Source organism: Alligator sinensis, unplaced genomic scaffold, assembly GCF_000455745.1.
Source record: "Alligator sinensis unplaced genomic scaffold, ASM45574v1 scaffold86_1, whole genome shotgun sequence".
Lineage (NCBI taxonomy): Eukaryota > Metazoa > Chordata > Crocodylia > Alligatoridae > Alligator > Alligator sinensis.
Genome location: NW_005841971.1, coordinates 2,749,113 through 2,770,380, shown reverse-complemented (window position 1 = coordinate 2,770,380; position 21,268 = coordinate 2,749,113). Strand labels below are relative to the sequence as shown.

General features: G+C 43.1%; 1 protein-coding gene across 1 annotated transcript in view; it reads left to right on the top strand.

The window, feature by feature from the left end:
- The window catches only part of HERPUD2 (HERPUD family member 2), an 87,958-nt gene extending 68,751 nt beyond the window's left edge, over positions 1-19,207 (top strand). The window contains exons 5-9 of the mRNA XM_025200606.1: positions 2,238-2,395; positions 13,793-13,915; positions 14,619-14,942; positions 17,755-17,869; positions 18,343-19,207. Of these exons, the coding sequence (XP_025056391.1) occupies positions 2,238-2,395; positions 13,793-13,915; positions 14,619-14,942; positions 17,755-17,869; positions 18,343-18,504 (882 nt within the window). The 3' untranslated portion in view covers positions 18,505-19,207. The remainder of the gene's footprint in view (positions 1-2,237; positions 2,396-13,792; positions 13,916-14,618; positions 14,943-17,754; positions 17,870-18,342) is intronic.
- The last annotated feature ends 2,061 nt before the right edge of the window (positions 19,208-21,268 follow it).

Genomic DNA, 21,268 nt, shown 5'->3' with positions numbered 1-21,268 from the left:
GGGGGAGCAGGGGGGAAGGGGTGGTAGCCCCTGTGGGGGCTGCTTGGCCCCTGGTGGGGAGCTTTGGCCCCCAGTAGGGGGCTGTAGCCCCCAGTGGAGGGCCTGAAAACATATAGGTATTTAAGATTCATTTTATTCTGATGATAGAGGCACCGCTGCGCTTCCAAATTGCTTTAACACTGTAGATATAGCAATAAAACTTTGCCCAACTGATCTCCCCCTCTCTGTGTGTGTATATAGTGGTGTTTTTGTTTTAATTGTGGAGGAACATGGATTTCGGGGTATTTTACAGAGTGACTTTGGGATTTTTTTATCAGGGATTTTTCAGTTTTCCAATAGGGAACACTAGAATTGCTGCTAGGGAGGCCAGTGGCAGGACTCTGCCTGCTCAGAGCTGGCACCTTGGACCCAGTTGGCTGTGGCTGACCTCCTGGCCAGTTGGTGCCAGGAGGACATGTTTTGACAGTTTGAAGCAGGCCACCACACTGGGAACATCTTCTGGGCAATAGCTGTCCAGATGGCCGGGCAGGGGCACATATGACAGTAGTGCTGCACACAAGCCAACCCAGCAGCCACAGTCCACTGGCAGCTGGCCCAGAGGGGCAGATGCCTCTACTGGCTCTGCAGTCCCCATCTGGGTCTGGCAGGTGTGCAGCAGGTCACAGCCAGGCAGCAGCCCCCACTGCCAGACTGCTGCAGTGGGTAAAGGGGGCAGGGAACCCTGAGGAACTCTCAGGGCTGCTTCAGCAGTCCAGCTGGCACAAGGGGTAGTGTCCCCAGGTACCAGGTGGCTGGGCCTCAGAAGTTCCTGAGAGTGAATAACCCTGAGCTACCTGCCAGGGCAGCTTTTTATACTGATGGGGCCAGGACAGGGTGGCTTTTTATACTGCTGGGGACAGCACAGGTACTGGCCCCAGGCTGTAGCTCCCCCTGGTTACAGATCCAGGAGGAGCCAGGCAGGGTTATTTTGCCTCAAGTGGCACAATTTGCCCCGCACCAAAATGCATATCTGGGCACATGTGCTGAGGCAAAAAGCCCTGGCTCAAATTTACATCACTTCTATTTGAGTTGCTACAAGCGCACATGCTTGCATGTGTGGACGCGCCCAGTGTGTGTCACTTGTTCCCTTAACTGCCAGCAAGAAAAAGCAGGAGTGTTATAGCTGTGATGGTTCAGGGGATATGGGATATGCAGGAACCAGGATTTGTTTGGCAATACCTTTTTTATTAGACCAGCTATAAAGTTGGGAGAGAGATTAGACAAGCTTTGGGGGCCAAAATGACCTTCCTTGCAGCTTGTCTAATCTCTCTCTCAACTGTAGTTGCTCTAATAAAGGATATTTCAAACAAATCTGAGCAAGCAAAAAAATGCACTTTTACAGTGATCAGCTATTTTCTTTATTCTCCCCTCCTCTCTGAGGCCAAGTTTGTTTTCTCTTTGACGAATCTGCATTTAATCCATACAATATAACCTCAATCAGATTGTCATGTGGCTCTATAGCTTGATCAGTGTTTGAATGCTGTCGTAAACCTTTCTCATTAGAAGTTTTACATTTGTTACTACTTATATTTGAAATACATAAAACCATTACAGAGGAAACTAGAATTATAAACAGTGCATGTAACTGAAAAGTATTTTTTTAGATCAAGATCAAGTTAATATACAGTGGTAAATTCCTAATCTGTTTGTGGGGGGAAGGAAGGGGAGAGGACATGTAAAAATCCATTGCAAAAAATCACCCCCCCCCCCCCCCCCCCCCCCTCCACTCTTCCATTATTTCCTTTAGTACATAAAACTCTTCCTTTTTTGGGCATATGTGATAAGCATATTTATGTTCACTTACAGCTATGTAAAGAATGTGTTGCTAAGTCAGTAACTTCTGCACTCTGGAGTTATTGTTGAAGGGGATTTTTGCCATATAGATGCTGTTTTTTAATGCCTACTGTTACAGTTTGGTATTTATCAAAGGTAACATTATCATACATTTATTAGACATTCTCCTGGTGGCTGGCTATGATGGAACATTTTTCCACCTGCCGTATAAATTCCTGGGTGATTTTAATTCTTTTGTAGAGCAGTGAGACCAAGTCTGTAAGTGTTTCTTTTTGTGATGTCTGTTAAATATTTTTGCAGTGAAAGAAAATACTCATTTGAGTAATTACATACCTAGTGCTTAAAGTACTGAATCTTGTAAGTGTGATGAAAAATATTAAAGAAAGTTGTGCTTGTATTTTAAGAACTCCGAACATTCAGGATCAACTACTCCATCACCCACAAGTCAAGAAACATCATCTGTGTCTCTGAATACTAGTTCTGATGGGGTGAGGCATCGCAGCCTTCTACAAGCACAAAGCCATCCTGTGCAAAGCCACCAGTTTCCATATTTAAGGCAAAGGTAAGTGAAATTGGTGTAGTAATTAACATCTTGTTGCTATTTAGCACTTTATTTATTAAGTAACCTTTTCAGTTTTAGATTTTCAGTTGAACATATGGCCACTCCGTCATCTAGCACAGTGGTTCTCAGCCTTCTTTGACTTGAGGCACTTCTTTGTAACTTGTGGATTGAGCAGCACCCCATTTCAAGAACTAATTTATTACAGTGCTTACCTCTCTATAGAGAAGCCAAGCAGTGGGGGCAGGTAGTAGCTAGGCAGGAATGAGCCTGAGCCTGCACTTACCTCCTCATACCTTAAGGCACTTTCAAAAGAGCTAGTGGTACCCCAGAGATGCTTACCACCCTGATTAAGAATCACTGGTCTAGGCAGTGTTTTGTACTTGATGTGTTTTTCAGAATGCATTAGGAAGCAACAATGGCACTCAGAAATATTTTCTGTGCCTTATTTGCTAGTTTTGCTGATATTTGGTCATTGAGTAAGCAGTATCAGCATTTCACTACGTATTCTTTCTTTTTCCCTCACCATTGCTGCTGTTCTGTTCTATTGTTGGATGGTATAGCTGTAATATATTTCAGCCAGAAGATGTGTCCCCAGGCATCAGCTGACCTTTTTTTTTTTCTTTTCTTCCTAATCAGTTAATAACGGTCAGGGTTAAATTTTTAAAAGAATGGTATTGAACTTTTTTTTTTTTTTTATGGCCTGTGCATATACATAGAAGCCATTTGATGGCTCTGTTTTTGTCCAAATTAGATCACATTGCGTAAGTAATTTTCAAATAGCCTCTTATAGCTCTTATTTATGGTATGTGTTTTAGAAATATACAGCAGACCTTAACAGACTCCCTTCAGATCCTAGAATAACCGTTCTTGACCTTTTTAGACTTCGGGCAACTCTTAGTTTTCATTTTTCCCTGAGTTTTCACACTATTTTTGGCTATGGAAAGATAATAGAGCAATTCTTCTCTTGCAAAGAACTCGGACCACAACAGGTCAGAATGCTTTTTACATACTAGTAAAATGTATAGTCTGCATAGCTTTTAACTTTGCCTCTTACACATGCATCTTATTCATTTTTTCTTTTCCTTTGTGTCTGAAGAGAAAAAAAAATTGCGTTGGATTATATAGGTCCTCAGTGAACACTTTAATTATTTTTTTATAAATACAAAATAAACAAACAAACAAAAGGTTTGTCAGTTATCGGATTGGCATTGGCCAAGATGGTTGATTAATCATTGGCTTTCAGTATCCGCCAAGAAAATCTTTATTGGTGTACTGCTAACAAACCCACAAACAGATACCTTCTGCCCCAAGAGCTTGCCATCCAAGATGAGAGAACATACAGAGCACTACACAGATGTGGGATGCTTATGGCAATGATGATACTTATCAGCATGGACACAGCATACCAGATAGTAACCGTTGTTTGTAGGCATGGTAATAGAAATGAGTTAAGGAGAGATTTGAAGTTGGACATTGAGCTGGCCTATTTATAGGGTGTTCCTCTGTTGCACAATGGAGTGTATAAAGTTGGAAAAATGAGAAAAGGGCAATGCAACTATACACCAGAGAGACCTAGACAAATTGGAAAATTAAACCAAAGAACATCTCATGAAGTTCAATAAGGAAAAGTACAAAGTCCTGTGTTTAGGGCGGAACAGTCCCATACACTGGTACAGGCTGGGGACTGACTGGCTAAGCAGCTGCTCTTCAGAGAAGGACCTGGAGGTTACAGTGGACAATAAGCTGAATATGAGCAAACAGTGTGCCTGTGTTGTGAAGAAGGCTAATGGGTTTTGAAAAAGGCTAAGGACATACTGGACTGCATTAGCAGCAATGTTGCCGGCAGATAGCCAGCAGTGATTCTTTCCCCCTGCTTTCATGCTGGTGAGGCCACATCTGGAGTACTGTGAACAGTTTTGGGCCCCCCACTACAGAAAGCATGTGGACACCTGGGAGAGAGTCCAGTGAAGGGCAACAAATGGATAGGATGCTGGGGCACATGACTTCTGAGGAGAAGCTGAGGGAACTGGACTTATTTAGTCTGGTGAAGAGACAACTGAGGTGGGACTTAATAGCAGCCTTTAACTACCTGAAAAGTGGTTCTGAAGAGGATGGAGTAGACTGTTCTTAGTGATGGCAGATGGCAGAACAAGGACCAATAGTCTCAAGTAGCAGCAAGGGAAGTTTAGGTTAGATATTAAAAAAAGTTTACTCACCAGAAGGGTAGTTAAGCACTGGAACAGGCTATCCAGAGAGGGTCTAGTTGGGGATGGTCCTGCTTTGAGCAGAGGGTTGGACTGCATGACCTCCTGAGGTCCCTTCCAACCATAATTTTTCTAAGATTCTATGATCTTAAGTGGGAAGAAGCAGTGAGATTTTTAACACAGCTTGAGAAGGATGACTTACACTGCTAGATCAAATGTACCTGAGGTCCCTTCCAACCATAATTTTTCTAAGATTCTATGATCTTAAGTGGGAAGAAGCAGTGAGATTTTTAACACAGCTTGAGAAGGATGACTTACACTGCTAGATCAAATGTAAATCTGATTCATCTTAAACCAGCAAGGGGTCTGGGGCAGACATTGCATAAACCAGTTTGAGCCAAATCAGTTAAGTCTGATACCACATTCAACTAGGTTTATTTCAAACCAGTTTCTGCCATTTTCAAAGTGGTTTATGTGCACTGAACATCTCTTCTGTTACAGGTTTAAACCAGATTCATAGTTTCTAGGGTTGGAAGGGACCTGAACAGATCATCAAGTCCGACCCCCTGCCCTGGGCAGAAACAAGCACTGGGATTATAATACCCCAGCCAGATATCTATCCAACCCCCTCTTGAAGACTCCCAAAGTAGAGGAGAGCACCACCTCCCTTGGGAGCCCATTCCAGAGCCTGATGGCATGAACCATAAAGTAATGCCTCCTGATGTCAAGCTTGAACCTACTCTCAATCAATTTGTGGCCATTATTTCTTGTTATCCCAGGTGGTACCCAGGGGAACAGAGCCTCATTTATTTTCTGCTGGTCCCCCCTGGTGAGTTTATAGATGGCCACCAGATCCCTTCTCAGTCTTCTCTTGTGGAGGCTGAATAGATTCAGGTCCTGTAATCTATCTTCGGAGGGCCTGGTCTGCTGCCCCCTGACCATGTGAATGGCCCTCCTCTGGACACTCTCAAGGTTAGCCACATCCCTCTTGAAGTGTGGTGCCCAGAACTGGATGCAGTACTCCAACTGCGGCCTGACCAGGGCTGCATAGAGGGGAAGGATCACCTCCCTGGACCTGCTTGTGATGCATCTGTAGATGCCCAACAAGGTGTGGTTAGCCTTACTAACTGCTTCCTCTCATTGGCAGCTCATGTCTATCCTGGAGTCCACAATGACTCCAAGATCTCTTTCAGCCACTGTGTTGTTGAGGAGGGTGTTCCCCAGCCTATAGATATATATGTTGCAGGTTCCTTCTCCCTAGATGTAGCACCTTGTACTTGTCTTCGTTGAATTCCATTCTATTCTCATCCACCCACCGCTGTAACCTGTCTAGATCTAGCTGAATTCTGTCCCTCCCCTCCAGTATGCCCACTTCTCCCCACATCTTTGTGTCATCAGCAAATTTGGACAGCATGCTTTCCACACCCGCTTCCAAGTCACTGATAAAGATGTTGAATAGCGCAGGCCCGAGGACTGAGCTCTGGGGAACTCCACAGCCCACATCCCTTCAGGTCAAAAATGACCCGTCCACCACCACTCTCTTGGTGCAATCATCTAGCCAATTTGCCACCCATCTGACTGTGTAGGCATCCATGCCTCAGTCGTCTAGTTTTTCAAGAGAATGGCATGAGAAAAAGTGTCAAAGGCCTTCTTGAAGTCCAAGTAGATGACATCCACCTCAGTGCCCACATCCAAGGACTTTGTAACCTGGTTGTAAAAGGAAACAAGGGTAGTCAGGCAGGATCTGCCCGCAGTGAACCTGTGCTGGTTTCCCCTGAGCATTACCTCCCATGCTTAGCCCCTGAAGGATGTGCTCCTTGATAATTTTCTCAAAGGTCTTCCCAAGGACTGAGGTAAGACCTAGGACTTCTCAAAGGTCTTCCCAAGGACTGAGGCCTATAGTTACCTGGGTCCTCCTTTCTCCCCTTCTTGTAAATGGGGACCACATTAGCCCTTTTCCAGTTCTCTGGGACCTGGCCAGAGCACCATGTGTGCTCATACTGTTGTGCCAGGGGCCCTGCTGTGACCTCTGCCAATTCCCTCAGTGCCCTCGGGTGAAGAGCATCTGGACCTGCTGATTTTAAACACATCCAGCCCCTCCAAAAGTTCCCTAACTAGATCGTCGTGTCCCCTAAGCCTGTCCATAATCCTAGTGGGGGAGTTGTCTTGGTCCCTGCTCAGAAATATAGGGGCAAAGAACTCGTTGAAGAGATCAGCTTTTTCCTTTGCTGCAATCACCAGATTGCCAAGCCTGTCCTATAGGGGCCCCATGTTACCTGGTGCCGCCTTCTTACTCCCTATGTATTTGAAAAAGGACTTTTTGTTATCCTTAATTCTGGTCACCAGCCCTAGTTCCGTCTCTGCCTGGGCCTTCCTAACAGCCTCCCTACAGTCATGACTGATGGAGGTGTAGTCCTCTTTGGTGATAGCTCAATCACCAGATTGCCAAGCCTGTCCTATAGGGGCCCCATGTTACCTGGTGCCGCCTTCTTACTCCCTATGTATTTGAAAAAGGACTTTTTGTTATCCTTAATTCTGGTCACCAGCCCTAGTTCCGTCTCTGCCTGGGCCTTCCTAACAGCCTCCCTACAGTCATGACTGATGGAGGTGTAGTCCTCTTTGGTGATAGCTTCTTGCTTCCACTGATTGTATGCCACCTTTTTTTGCCCTCAGGCCGTCCTGGATTCCTTTACTGAGCCAAGGGGGCTTTTTAGCACTCTTACCCCCTTTGGTTCACATTGGGACTGACTCCCTCTGAGCTCGGAGGATTGTCTCCTTAAGGAACAACCACCCGTCCTGGACTCCCATCTCATTGAGGCTTCAAGTCCCCAATGTCTCTCTTACTAATCTCTTTAGCTCATTGAAGTCAGCCCTCCTGAAGTCAAGGACTTTTGCCTTACTGCTTGCTTTCACCACCCTGCTCCAGGTAGTAAATTCCAGCAGACGATGGTCACTAACACCTAGGTATCCGAGCACCCACCGATCCCTCACCAGGTCATCGTCTGTGGCAAGGACCAAGTCCAGTAAGGCATTTCCTTTGGGATTGTGTACCTCCTGGGTTAGGTGGAGGTCCTGTATACTGGCTAAAAACCTACATAAGCATTCAGACCTGGCTGACTGATCCTCCCAGCAGATGTTTGGGTAGTTTAGGTCACCCATGACAACCACATCCCTTGTCCTTACAGCCTCCATGACCTGACCTGAAAATTCCAGGTCCAGCTCATCCCCTTGGTGAGGCGGTCTGTAGTAGACGCCCACTATCGAGTCCCTTTCCCCACGACCCCTTTGCATTCTAACCCAGAGTGCATCAGTTTGCCCCTTTTCTGAACCCATCCTGATCATTGAGGATGTGTACTGCTGTTCTTTAACATAGAGCACTAACCCCATCCCCATTTTTTCCCTACTCTATCCTGTCTATACAACCTGTAGCCCTCCATGTCTACTGATCAGTCGTGGGTAGAATCCCACCAGGCTTCTGTAAGTCCAGCCAGGTCTGGGTTTTTGCTAGCTAGCAGGAGGGTGAGTTCCTCGTGCTTATTCCCCATACTTCTAGCATTTGTGTAGAGGCAGTTGAGACCTCCTATGGGTGTTCATGCTGCTCTTTTGTTCCCAAGTTTGCCCGGGCCCTTGTCACTTACCTGTGTTGTTCCTGCTCGTGTCACCTGGCTGCTGAGGGGGGACCTTGTGACCGTCTATAAACTCACTAGGGGGGACCAGAAGGGTTTGGGGGAGACCTTGTTTCCCCGGGATAACAAGGAATAACGGCCACAAGTTGTTGGAGAGTAGGTTTAGATTAGCCATTCATAAGAACTACTTCACAGTTAGGGCGGCTAGGATCTGGAACCAACTTCCAAGGGAAGTGGTGCTGGCTCCTACCCTGGGGGTCTTTAAGAAGCGGCTCGATGCCTACCTGGCTGGGGTCACTTGAGCCCAGTTTCCCTCCTGCCCAGGCAGGGGGTCGGACTTGAAGATCTACAAGGTCCCTTCTGACCCTACTTCTATGATTCTATGACGTCAACGTGTCCTCCTGCACCTCTGCATCCCCATCCCCTGACGAACCTAGTTTTAAAGCTTGCTGTATGAGATCAGCCAACCTGGAAGAGAAAACACACTTACCTTTCAGGAAGAGATGTAGCCCATCCTGCCCTAGCATGTTTGCTGCGTGGAAGTGAGAGTCATGGTTGAAGAATCCGATGCCCACCCGGTAACACCAGCTCCGAAGCCACTAGTTGACCTCTCTGATGCAGGCCTTGTGGCGCCGTCCACGTCTGCTCGCCGGAAGAACGAATGAGAAAACCACCTGTGCTCTTGGCTCCCTAAGCTTGGCACCCAGAGCCTTGTAGTCTCTCATGACATGGTCCAGACTACTGGCCGCATCATTAGTGCCCACATGGATGATACTACAGTCACTTAAACGGGTCTATGTGTAGTGTCATTCCCTAGCCTAAGTGTTGCTCACATTCTTTGTGCAACTCTCAATTCATGGATCCCAAAGCAACAATAAAAGGGAACTAGTGTATGGCTTTAACCCCAGGACAATAAAAATGTAATTCGGGAGTCTCCATAGAATACTTACCAATTCTACAGTAGAACTAGAAATATCTGGGACAGGTGTTGCTGGTTGCCAGTTGCTTCAGACATCACTGCCTTTGCAATATACTTTGTTTGCAAGCTATAATTGGCTCCCAAACTTTCTTAACAACATGCTTTAAACAAATGAAGGGTTGAAAAATATCTTTGACTGATTGTTAGCTAGTGTGAGAACTACCTGTGCTTTCTTGTTCCACTGACACTTAACACATCACCACTCCCACACCAATTATTAGTATTGCTCGTGTACACCATTAATCCTGTTCACCCCAGCAAGAAATAAATCCTTTCTCAAACGTTATTCTCTTATTGTGACCTCTTCCTTTGCACTCTCCCCCTCCTCCCATTAAATTTTGAGCGTTGCCAAATCAATTGATCTGAATTCTGTCAGCCACTTAGAGGTGGAAAGTACACTTTCCTAATAGGACTGTTCCAAGGCTGCAGTCATTATTGAATGTGCAGATGGGCCTTGGCCTTTCCTGGTCCAATTTTCTGTAGATGGTTTTCTGGGGAGTAGTAGCAGTTTCAGCCTGTTCTACTCTGCAGCCCTTATCCTGCAGTGCTGCCAGACTTTTAAACTGGTCTGCTTCTTGCCCCTCCTTTGTCTTTTTCTGCAGTATACTGGAAGTATACGTATGTCCCCTCTAGATAGCAAGCCAGCTCTTGGACAGTGTTGTTGCCTTGAAAGGTTCTCTCTCTGGTTTATTTTTCGTGAATTCCTAAATTTCATGCCTCCTTTATTAGGTTACTACAGTGGTTTTCAAACTTTTTCAGCTGAGCCCCGCTTTGAGTTATAATTTTGTTCACTCTGCCCCACCCCAACCCAGACAGAACAGACATGTAAAATATACTTTCATAAACTTAATAGAGACTAAAACAATTTAAATGACCTAATTAAATTACCTACACCTGTAAGTTTCAAATTCACAGATACTGTACTTACTGACTAGTTGTTTCAGCTTCTGCCTTTCATTTCCAAACAGTATCTTTTGGCAATAAGTACTGCTCCATTTTCACCTTGTACTAGTATGAAAAATATCAGACTCACCAGCAGAATAAGCCGCACTGCACAAATGCTTGTTGTAATCTTTTCTGTGTGTTGTAAGAGTAGGCATGATGGGTGTATTAAACCGGAATGCGGGAAATGTTGTTGTTGCTATGGAAATGATCGCTGGCTTAATTAAGTACATTGTAACACCTATGAAATCAGTTGCAGAAGGTTCACTCGTACTCTTTCAATGTGTGATGTTGTCAAATATCACTTTTATTTTGTATAATAATAAAAGTAAAATATGCCTTGTGCATGACGCCGCTCCCCTGGGGAGGCGCCCTGCAGTTTGAAAACTGCTGGGTTACTAGTAAAATATTAGTAGTTACATAATTACTGGGCTAATGGCTGTCATATTTTCCAAATATGTTTTCTCACAAGTTAGCATTGCAAGTTGCAGCAGCAGTGAGAAACTATTGAATGGTCCTCAAGGCTTGACAGTGTAAGGTATAAAGGTATAGCTTGCCCCTCATAAAAGGAAGTATCTAGTAAGCCTGGTAATAAGGCATGAAAATTGCTTGTGTGTGTAAGAGGTAAAAGGAGTTCTAGGATATTGCATGATTGAAGTCTCCTAGGCCATGGACAGGCGTTAAATTTGTAGCACTAAGTATGCCATTATTCACTTAGTATACTGCTGTGTACAGCCATTTAAGATATTTTAGTGTCTTGGTAGTGCTACAAGGTGCTACAAAATAGTAGTACTTTCAGAAAGGAACTTCTAGGTTTTCTAGTGCTAATATTAATGCCTGTACATAGTGTGACAGGGGTTTCTAGGGCTATTAACATTCCATATTCTGGTTTCTCTCCTCCCATCCCTTAAGGGGGAGAGAGGGAAGGACAGTGGCTGGCTTCCTGATAGCCTGCCCAGCCCCAAGCGGTCAGGGGATCTTGCTGCTGCTACTGCAGCAGCCAATGCAGCTGGAGGGCTGCTGTCGTGTGGCTGCGTGCCTTGTCTGCAGCCCCTGAAGCTAGAACACCAGTGTTACCACAACTGCTTGAGCAGGCCTTCTCGACTGTGCTTTGACAGCCGTTGTCCAAAGACCTGTGGTATCCAGCCATGGGGCAACAGCCAGTGTATTGTCATGGGTGTAGTTCCTGCCTGGCCCGGCAGTTCTGCTGCAGGTGCCAGAACACTGACTCAACAAGAGCCCATCCTTTGGCAACCACAGCAGCAACCTTGGGGAAGGGGGAGGAGGGGGTGGCTTGCAGGCAGCCCCATCAGCTCTTGGCAGTCTGAAAGTACAGACTTGTCCAGCCACTGTCACCAGTCCTAAATCAATCTTGCTGATTTCTCAGAATGAGCCTGAGGCACTGCAGAGCCTGCTAGTTAGCTTTAGCTTTTTAAAAATCAAAGTTGGTTTCCAGTATCTTTGTAGAAATGTTCCCTGTAATTTGGTTAATAACTTTTGCCTTGTACCAAAGTAGGTAATAAGTAAATGCAAAATGATTCTTTGAAAAGTAATGAGATATTCCTTGTGTCAGTGTTGGACATATTAAGGTGAAGGATTTGGCTGGATGACTTTTGCTCATATTTGAGCAGCAAGTCTGATGGAGAGAGTGCGCAGAGAGATTAGACATAGGCTCTGAACAGTCTCCTTTTTCTGTCTTCTGTGCCTTCCTCTCTTTGGCCTCTCCTAGTGTATCTGAGTGGCTGGTAGGCAAGTGGGGCCTTTTAAAGTAGGGGTGTCAAACTCTTCCAGCCCCATGGGCCAGATGTGGGTTGCTGGTCTGATCTGCAGGCCTGATTGAGGCCACGCATTGGGCCCAGCACACAGGGCCAGTCTGACAGGGTGCTGCATGCAGCATGTGCCCCATGCTGGTCCCCTGTGCTGTGTGCAGCCAGTCCAGCCCAGTACCTCACATGCAGTATGCGCTGCCCCCCTCCTCCCCCCACTCGGGTCTGTGTCGCACACTGTATGTGGGTTGGAACTGGCACTGTGGGTGCTGCATGCAGCACAGAATGTCTGAGGTGCAAGCTGTATGTGATGCCTGTGCCAGATGGGCCCCATGTCTGGATTAGGTGCTTAGGCTGTTACTGTGTGCTGGAACTGGCATGCAGGGTCAGTCTAGTGGGACAGTGCATGCAGCGCAAGCCTCGTGCCAGTCCCCTGTGGTGTGTGATTCCCTTGTTTTAAGGTATGGACAAGCATTTATTTGTAGTACTACAAAATTACTTGGCACTTTGCAGCATTACAAAAATGTAGTACTTTGGGGGCATATAGGTGTTCATCTCCCCTGGCTGGAGAGTTGCAGATTCAAAGGGGGCTGCTTCTTGTGTTGCCTCCACTCAGGGATGCTAGATCATTGTCTGCTTGCCCTCTCTCCTGCCAAAAGCATCCCCTGTAACTTATAGCTATGTGGACATTGCATGTAGTGCTGCAAAACCGAGAAGTTAGTCTTTGAAAATGCTACCGTTTCATAGCACTTGACACATCTCTGTAATTTTACAAACAGCTTGAATGGCTGTATGCTTGATTTTATTTTTTGGTTTTTGTTTAATAACTACGGTTGTGTATTTAGCCCTACAAATGTAGTGCTTTTCAGTGGCTTTAGTGCCATCTTTCCAAAGAGTTTGTTACCCAGGGTAAAGATGTAGTCTTCAGTAGGATTACACCATTTGAAATATTGCTACCTGCAGTCAGAAGAAACAAGTTTCATGTTATAGTGCTGTGATAGATCCACATCAAGATGTTTGGGAGAGAACTGGGAATCTTCTAAAAATATACACGATCTTGTATACCCCAGGAGTTATGAAGTGTTTACTACTTTCAGCTTCCGTGTAAGAGCTTAAAAAACTTCTGTATGTGAAAAATTCCCTAGGTAACAAAATACTTTATCTACAAAATAGGTGCATGATGAGTGCAGAGTAGCAAGCTTCCTACAGTGTCCTCCCAGTGTCGTACAACCATGTTCTGCAGAAGCCACCTCTGGAGATGAAAGATTAGTTTTCTTTATATGCTTATTCAGTCCTTGGTGCTTCTGATTTTATAAGCTGTGTATTCATTGGAGCTTCCTCCCTATAAGAAATAAGATAATCTCTTAAAGTCTTTAAGTGCTGGCATCTGTATATATGGAATCTAATGGGGGATGTGTCTATGTGAACATACAGTATTTTTCAGCAGCTTTTATTTAAGAAGCAAACTTAATTTTTTTTATCATAATAAGGCATTAACCTTCAGTGTTTTGACTACAAACCCATCAGTTGAAGATGTGGCTAATGATCACCTCCAGCTACAACAAATACACTTTTAGAATGGAAATAATTTTACCTAGTTCTTGTACCTTTAAAATGGTGCATTGATCATCTAATTATTGTGGTTATATTTTATATCCAATTAAGTGCTTTTCATTTTTTACAGTAATACAGTTGATGTAATGGATTGGGCATTATCCAGTGGATGTCAGTTAGGTCTTATTGATGTTGTGTTGTCTCACATGGAGCAAATAGAAGTGGGGGAAAGGGCGGGAAGTACTTTGTGTCATCTATTTTAAAATGATGCATTTCTACTCTATTAATAGCCATGTCATAACTGGTTTTTTTAAAATTTTCTACAGTAATGTAGGTAACCAGTTTCCAGGGCAAGGTGTTCCTACTGGATTTCCTATGTACCCTGCATTCAGCCCCTTACAGATGATATGGTGGCAACAAATGTATGCACGTCAATACTACATGCAATAGTAAGTTAACTTGCATATTCTTAGTGCTCAGATACCCTGATGAAAACAAGGTATAAAAACCTTAGATAGCTTCTGTCTGAGATCTAAAATTTCAATGTCTGGGGGTTTTTGATTTTTATTCTTTTTATGCTGAACATAATTTTGCTGAGGGAATTAAAGTTTTCTTTTAACGCAGGTTAGTTTTATGTTCCAGCAAACATTTTATTAAAATATTTGTAGTTGGAATGTTCATATAAAACCATCTTTTAAAATTCAGCTTGTTATGGCCAAGAAAATTCATCTGCTGACTGAAATGGATTATCTTGTTTTTAAACCATAATACCAAAGGAAATGGGCTTCTTTTGCAGCAGTGTCTTATGCTCATTTGGAAATTTAGTCTCTGATGTTGACTCCTTTTTGTTAGTTAACACAGGAGTTGAGAATGCAGTGTGGAAGTAGCACACAACTGCTGAGGGAAATCTATCCACCAGTAAAGACTTGGGCTGAGAAAAGGAATGATTGTAAAGGGTGTAGATGTGGACAAATAGTAGTATAGTCAGCTGGAGAAGTATTTCCCATGAAGTCACTTCCTAATCTGGAAATTCACTGCAATTTTTTTGTGTTTCTGTGGTGATCCTCTATAAGAGGAGCTAGAATGAAGTTTGGGTTCAAACGTTTTCCATACAAAACTGGCTTTTCAGAAAACGTGTATTTAAATTTCTAGCCAAGCTGCTGTTTCAGCCCAAGTGACATCCAGCACTGAGCCAGTCAGATCAGCAGCTGCACAGCCTGTAAATTCAGAGCATGTTCCTGCAAATGAGCCCGCAGCAGCGCCAAACGTAGCAGCACCAGAGAACAGGCCTGTAAACCAGAATGTTCAGATGAATGCACAAGGAGGTCCAGTCGTGAATGAGGAGGACTTCAATCGAGACTGGTTGGACTGGATGTACACATTCTCCAGAGCAGCCATTCTTCTCAGCATTGTGTACTTTTATTCCTCCTTCAGTCGTTTTGTCATGGTAATGGGAGCCATGCTACTTGTTTATTTGTGAGTAAAAAAATTTTGGTTAAATATGGCGCTTGCTTAGACATGTAGATTGTCTGTCTGTGTGTATTTATCAATGTAAGTAAAATACTGTATTTTTTTAATATAGTATTTTTTGGATCACTTTATTTGGACTTTAAAGTTTGAAAAACAAACACTTGATAATGGAGAAATTAACCATCCTCATTAATAAGGAAAACACATGAGCAAGAACTTCTTCAAATAAATGGAACAAGGTTTTCAAATGTATTTTCAAAATATTTTTATGATAGTTCGTGATTCTGTATTCCTCCGTCTGTCCCCCCACTAAAAATTGAAGACAAAAACCCTTATCACAAAAACACTGCATTTGTATGTTGAGTATAGCAACAGAATAACTGTTGCAAGGAAAACCTGCAACTGTTAGCAGGACTTGGGGCATGGAGAAACTTTGTTTACTTTGGTGAAAAGTAAAAAAACATAAGGGACAAAGTTAACTTTGCCTGGAAGAAGCAGGGATTAATTTCCAACTGTGTAAGAGTATACTAGTTCAGGCTTTGTTAGGTCCCACTGATCCTGTGGGTAGTCATTTGCTAACATTTACTCCTTTAGAGGTGCACCAATATATTGGCACCGATTAAAAGGAAAATTAACGTTATCAGCTTTTTGTGGCCAGTATAGTCAATAATGTACCGATAAGTATAATATGACTTCTGGCCAGGGCCCCCAGATGCCACATACATGAACGCAGCCGCACGCATGCACTGGCCAGGAATGGAGCCAGGCAGTGTAGAGACATGAGGGGCTTGGGGGGGAGGGGGAGAGGGGGGGACAGGGCCAGATCGAGGTCCCCACAGTGAGGGAGAAGCTGGGGCAAGGGCAGGGTGGTGAATGGGAACCCCAGGGAGCGGGATGGAGCTGCGGGCGGCTTATCTAAGGGATCAGCATCCTGGCACTTAAAAATGGTGGTGGAGGTGCTTGAATTAAAGCTCATGAAATGAGCTTTAGTTCAAGCACTACCGCTATCATTTTTAAGTGCTGGGACACTTAAGCGGGGACAGGGGCAGAGACAGTCTGCCCACTTTGGGTTTGGGGCTCTTCACCCTGCTGCCTTTGCTCCAGGAGCTGTGCCCCCTGCTTGTCCGGCTGTAGCTGCGAGCTGTGCCCTCAGCTGCTGGCTGGGTAGTGGGCACGATGCAGCCAGCATGCGGCTCCCAGTGCAAAGGCAGCAGGGCAAAGAGCACCAAGCCCACAGGGGGCGACATGCCTCTGTCCTCGCACCAGTTAAAAGTGTCTTGGTGCTTAAAAATGGTAGTGGTGGAGCTTGAACTAAAGCTCATTCAATGAGTTTTAAGCACCCCCGCTGCCATTTTTAAGCTCTAGGACACTGATCCCCAGAACGAGCCACCTGCAGCTCTGTCCCACTCCCTTGGGGTCCCATTCACTGCCTGGTGCCCCTACCCCACTCACTCCCTCACCGTGGGGGCCTTGATCTGCCTGCCCCCCCCCCCACGCCCCTTCCCCTCCATAGACTTACTTACAGGGCACTGCTCTTTGCGCTGCCCAGCTGCATTCCAGTAAACTGGTTATTGGATCAGTATCGGCCGATTATGCCTGGTGAGGGATCGGCTATTGACATCAGCCAAGAAAATCTTTATTGGTGCACCCCTAGTAATAAGTGCATGCACTAAGCAGCTACCATTGGATAGTCGGAGGTCTGATTTTCTGAACTTGATGTAATTTACATTGGCCTACCGAAATTACACAGGGGTTGGTTTTGCCAATCTGTTTCTTTAGGAGGTAAGTAAAAGAGGAACTAACATTCATGCAATTGAAAAGCACGTTTGCATGAGCTTAAATTACATCGCATGTTTAATGGTATAGGATCTTAAAGGTGAACTGCAAACTTCAACTCTGTTTTGAATTAAGCACATATGTAATTTGTTGTGTGCACTCCGTCAGAGATGCCGAGGATTCCATTTTTTAGAGTTATCAGAAGAGGAAAGCTTTACTACACACTTATTTTTTTTTAAAAGGAAGTTGCTACCTTCTACCAGTTTTTACTACAGAATTTCAGAGGTTGCTAATGATTTTTTTAAAAATCTTCTCCCATTAAGGGCCCTATTGGGATATGAGAGGAAGTAGGACATGCCATATAATACTTAGAGCATTTGCATTGCACTGCAGGTGATTTAGAAGATGTACATTTCAGTGAATGCAGGTTTAAAAGATGAGCTCCTCTAAAGGTATTGATTTTTACATGGTGGACAGCTGATTTACAGTGCACAGATTCTAAAATATAGCATGGGTTGAACGAGGCTGCATGACTTGTGCTATCAGCCATTGAATACATTTTCAGTCAGGCTAGTTTTGAAAAAATTAACAAAGACTGCCTTGTGGAACTTATTAAAACTTACAGAACACTGACTTTTGCCATAGTTATGCATGGTTCTGAAATAGTTTTTCCCCCAACCTGAAGGACCACTCACCTTGGCTTTGTTTTGTTTTTTGTTGTTTTTTTTTTTTGGGGGGGGGGGGGTAGGGAAGACAGGGAAAGATGCTGTTTTTACAAGGTTAACCTAAAGTAAAAGAGCTGTTTTATAAAACATTTAATTTTTGCTATTTGGGTTAATAGGAATCTGTTAAATTACTTCTACCTAGAAATAATTGGGTTCCATTATCTCTGAAAAGTCTAATCAGAAGAAGAATGCTCTGCAAATAAGTTGAATGAGAGATCATTCCATAGATAGAAATTATCTTTCCCACTTGTAGAAGCAATTTTGCAGGTTTACGATTTAGAGACATACTGTACTCAATTGTTCATTTTATTGAATAGACACCAAGCTGGATGGTTCCCCTTTAGGCAAGAGGGAGGCCAGCAACAGGCAGCGAATAATGCAGAAGTAAACCACGATGGGCAAAATGTAAATAACCCTGACCTTGAAGAGATGGTAGGTGAAAACAGGCTTGGATGTTTCATATTTCCCTATGTGTATTCCCTTCCACATTTCTGTTAAATGAATAGTAGTACAAAATTGAGGCTTGAATTTGGAGGACATAAAGATAGAAAATTAATTTTCCTTTTTTTCTTACAATATCTGCATAAGAGATTTCTGGAAGTGAAGAGAAATGTGTTAAAGTGGTAGCCATTAAGGATTTTATGTAAAACCAGTTCAGTGCCATCCCCACCTTTTTCTCTGTCTGAAATAAATTTTTCAACTGCTTGGTACAGAGCTTAAAGAATTGATAATTAGATTTCTTCCACCTCCATGTACATTCTGTTTATGCTAGTAGCCCTTATATGGGAAAGGGTTGCCTTGATGAAACTGTAACTTTGTGGAATGCTTCTCCTCCTCAAATGTACATGTACTTTTTTTTCTTATTAAAGCAGTTAAACCACTTAAACATTTTTGTCTCTTTAAAGGAGCGACTTATGGACGATGGGATTGAAGAAGACAGTGGACAAGATACAGGTGAAGATGCAAATACAGAGCAGCAACCTGGATTTATGGCTTCAGCTTGGTCCTTTATCACCACCTTTTTCACATCACTTATCCCCGAAGGGCCTCCACAGGTTGGCAATTAGGCTGACTAGGAACTGTGACAGGCAGCATTAACAGCTGTACTTAGGAATGGAGCTGACTGCAGGGGGTATTTTAAATACAGTGCAATTTCAAAAGATTTATAACATAACTCTTTGATCATGGTGTACAAAAATGTGTATTTTTCCCTTTTAGCTTTCTCATGCATTTGAATATTTTAAGCACAAGTGGACTACTAAATGCTTTTTTTTTTTAAGATTCTTCTTTTTGTAAAGAAGAATAAAATGTAAAGATATTGGTCTTCCATGTTTATTTTAATTTCTGTGTAATACACTGAGACAAGGAGTTTGTAGCTTGTGTGCACCATTATTCCTTTTAAAGAGCTGTTGAAGTATAAATGTTGTCAAACCTTCCAAAATGAGATTCATCTGCCCTAGTAAATCTAACTTAACTTTGAAGCTCTTGATAGTTCTAAAGCAAAGATGTAAATCCTCTTCTAAGTTTTATGTTTATGACATTTCCAAAAGAATGCTCTTCAGACAAAGTATTAAGTTTTTAATGGTATGTTTTCCTCATGCCATAAATTACTTAAGCCTCTCCTTTCCTCTGTAGAAAGCCAAAAAGCTTAATTATCTTGAGGCTCTTCTCAAGAGAATTTTGGGATATATTTGACAGCTCTTTAAAAGAGAATTAACAGTGATGAAATGCATCATAAATGTTTGATACATGCAGTACTTTAAAAAAAAATGTACTGGAAAACAGAGTTGTAAATTAGTTTTTATAATAAAAGCAGTTACAATACTTTTTATGTTGGTTTATTCTTATAAACACATTGCTTTGTCATAAGTGCAAATGTAACCCTCACTAATGCATCGTTAAGGGTAAGGAAAACACAGTGTGAGAGATTAAAAGCAATACTGCACCTGCTCTATAATATATCTATAATGGTAGGAATAATATTGCAGATACAGTCTTAATTTGATATTACCCATGTATTTTTAATTTCTTCGGATTTGTAGAAACACTTTCGCTGCCTTTTTGCAATAAATAAGGATAGGAGTTTACAATTTAATGAGAGGACTAACACACTGCACATCTGAGATGCAATTCTTTGCTGGCAAAAGTAAAATCAGTCATTCTTTCCTTGCCAGTTTAATAGTAGAACTGTGCAGTTGCATTAAAAGGCATCTCTTATTTTTGGCTTCTCAAGAATCATGCTTTGAGCTTATTTAAAATGGCTTGCATAACAGAAAAAACCTTAAATAAAAAAATAAAATCACCTCCTGGCTGTGTCCAAACCTGAAGTTTTAACTCAAAGAACAAATTTAGAGATGCTTGCACAAGTGAAAAATGAGGATTTAGAATGGCCTGCTCTTATAAGAATTTAATGCCTGGTAATACTTCCTTGTTGTAGAGTAGTGGTTTTTAGCCTTTTTGTGATTTGCAGACCCCTAAAAAAAATTTGAATGGAGGTGCTTTGAATTGTGTGGGTATTCACATACTTTTGACTAATTATAGTACTCTTTCGCAGACCCCTTAGACTAGACAGTCTGCAGACCCCCAGGGATCCCCAGATCACAGGTTGAAAACCACTGCTGTAGAGCTTTCAACAATAAAGTATGTTTTTGTTTGGTGTAAAGCCACCCATGCAGGCTTTTAGACTCTCAAGTTGTTAAACCATACCTGCAGGGGTTTAGGTTGTAGCCGTGTTGGTCTAAGGATATAGGCAGACAAGGTTCCTTGGGTGAATTTGATATCTTTTATTAGAACAACCCAAATGGTTGGAGAATAGTTATTAAGCAAGCTTTCGGGTTCAAAAACCCTTCGTCAGGCTCAGGAAGCTGCAGCAGTTGGTGTGTGCTCTTCCTGGATGGAATGAAAAGTAAACAAGCCAGGGGCTGGGCTGGGCTGGGCTGGGGAGTCAGTTGCCAGGCAGATTATAATGTATCAAAAATCCAATGTCTATGTTTAGTCCCTGATCTCTAGTATCCAGCAGGTTGATGAAATGGAGCTCATAGGCTCGTCTCTGGGATGTGTTGTGTAAATTTCCCTTGAGGATCAGGACTGAGAGATTGGAGAGAGAGTGGCCCTCCTGTGAGAAATGTGCCCCCACCGGTAATTGGGTAATTGGGAGACCAACTCAGGAAGGAAATTGTCATACACTACAACAACTTAAAAGATAGAAATCCATGCATGTTCCCTGACAATATACAGCGGATACAAAGAGACTACGAAAAACTTTCTACAGCATTCATCCTACATAAAAAGAAGAAATGGAACAAATTACTCCAAGAACAAGCTCCCCAGTCACAAAACAACCATCAGAGGAACAACACCAACACCGTACGACCTTCCAACCTCAGACTTGAAACTGCAAGCAGCAGCCAACCCACAAATATCAATCTCTCCACACACACACTTACCAAAACTGAAAAATCTGTCCTTTCTAAAGGCCTAAATTTCTGTCCAGAAAAACACCCTAATAAAATACTTCAGTGTGGAGAACTAGAAGAATTCTTCCGACGCCTGCGCCTCAAAGAATATTTCCACAACCAAACTGAACCCACTCCCAACAACAACTCATCCTCTGACAACATTCAAGAAAAGATCAATGCCAAAAAACCCAAAAAAACATCAGATTGGACACCTCGCAGTGGACGAAACCCTAACCTTGACTGCTACATTGACTACTTCAGGGAAAGAATGAACAATGAAATAATCAGCAACACACGCCACCACAACAACCTCTCTCTACCAGAGAAAAAGGCCATAGAATCTCTAAGATCTAACCACCAAATAGTAATAAAA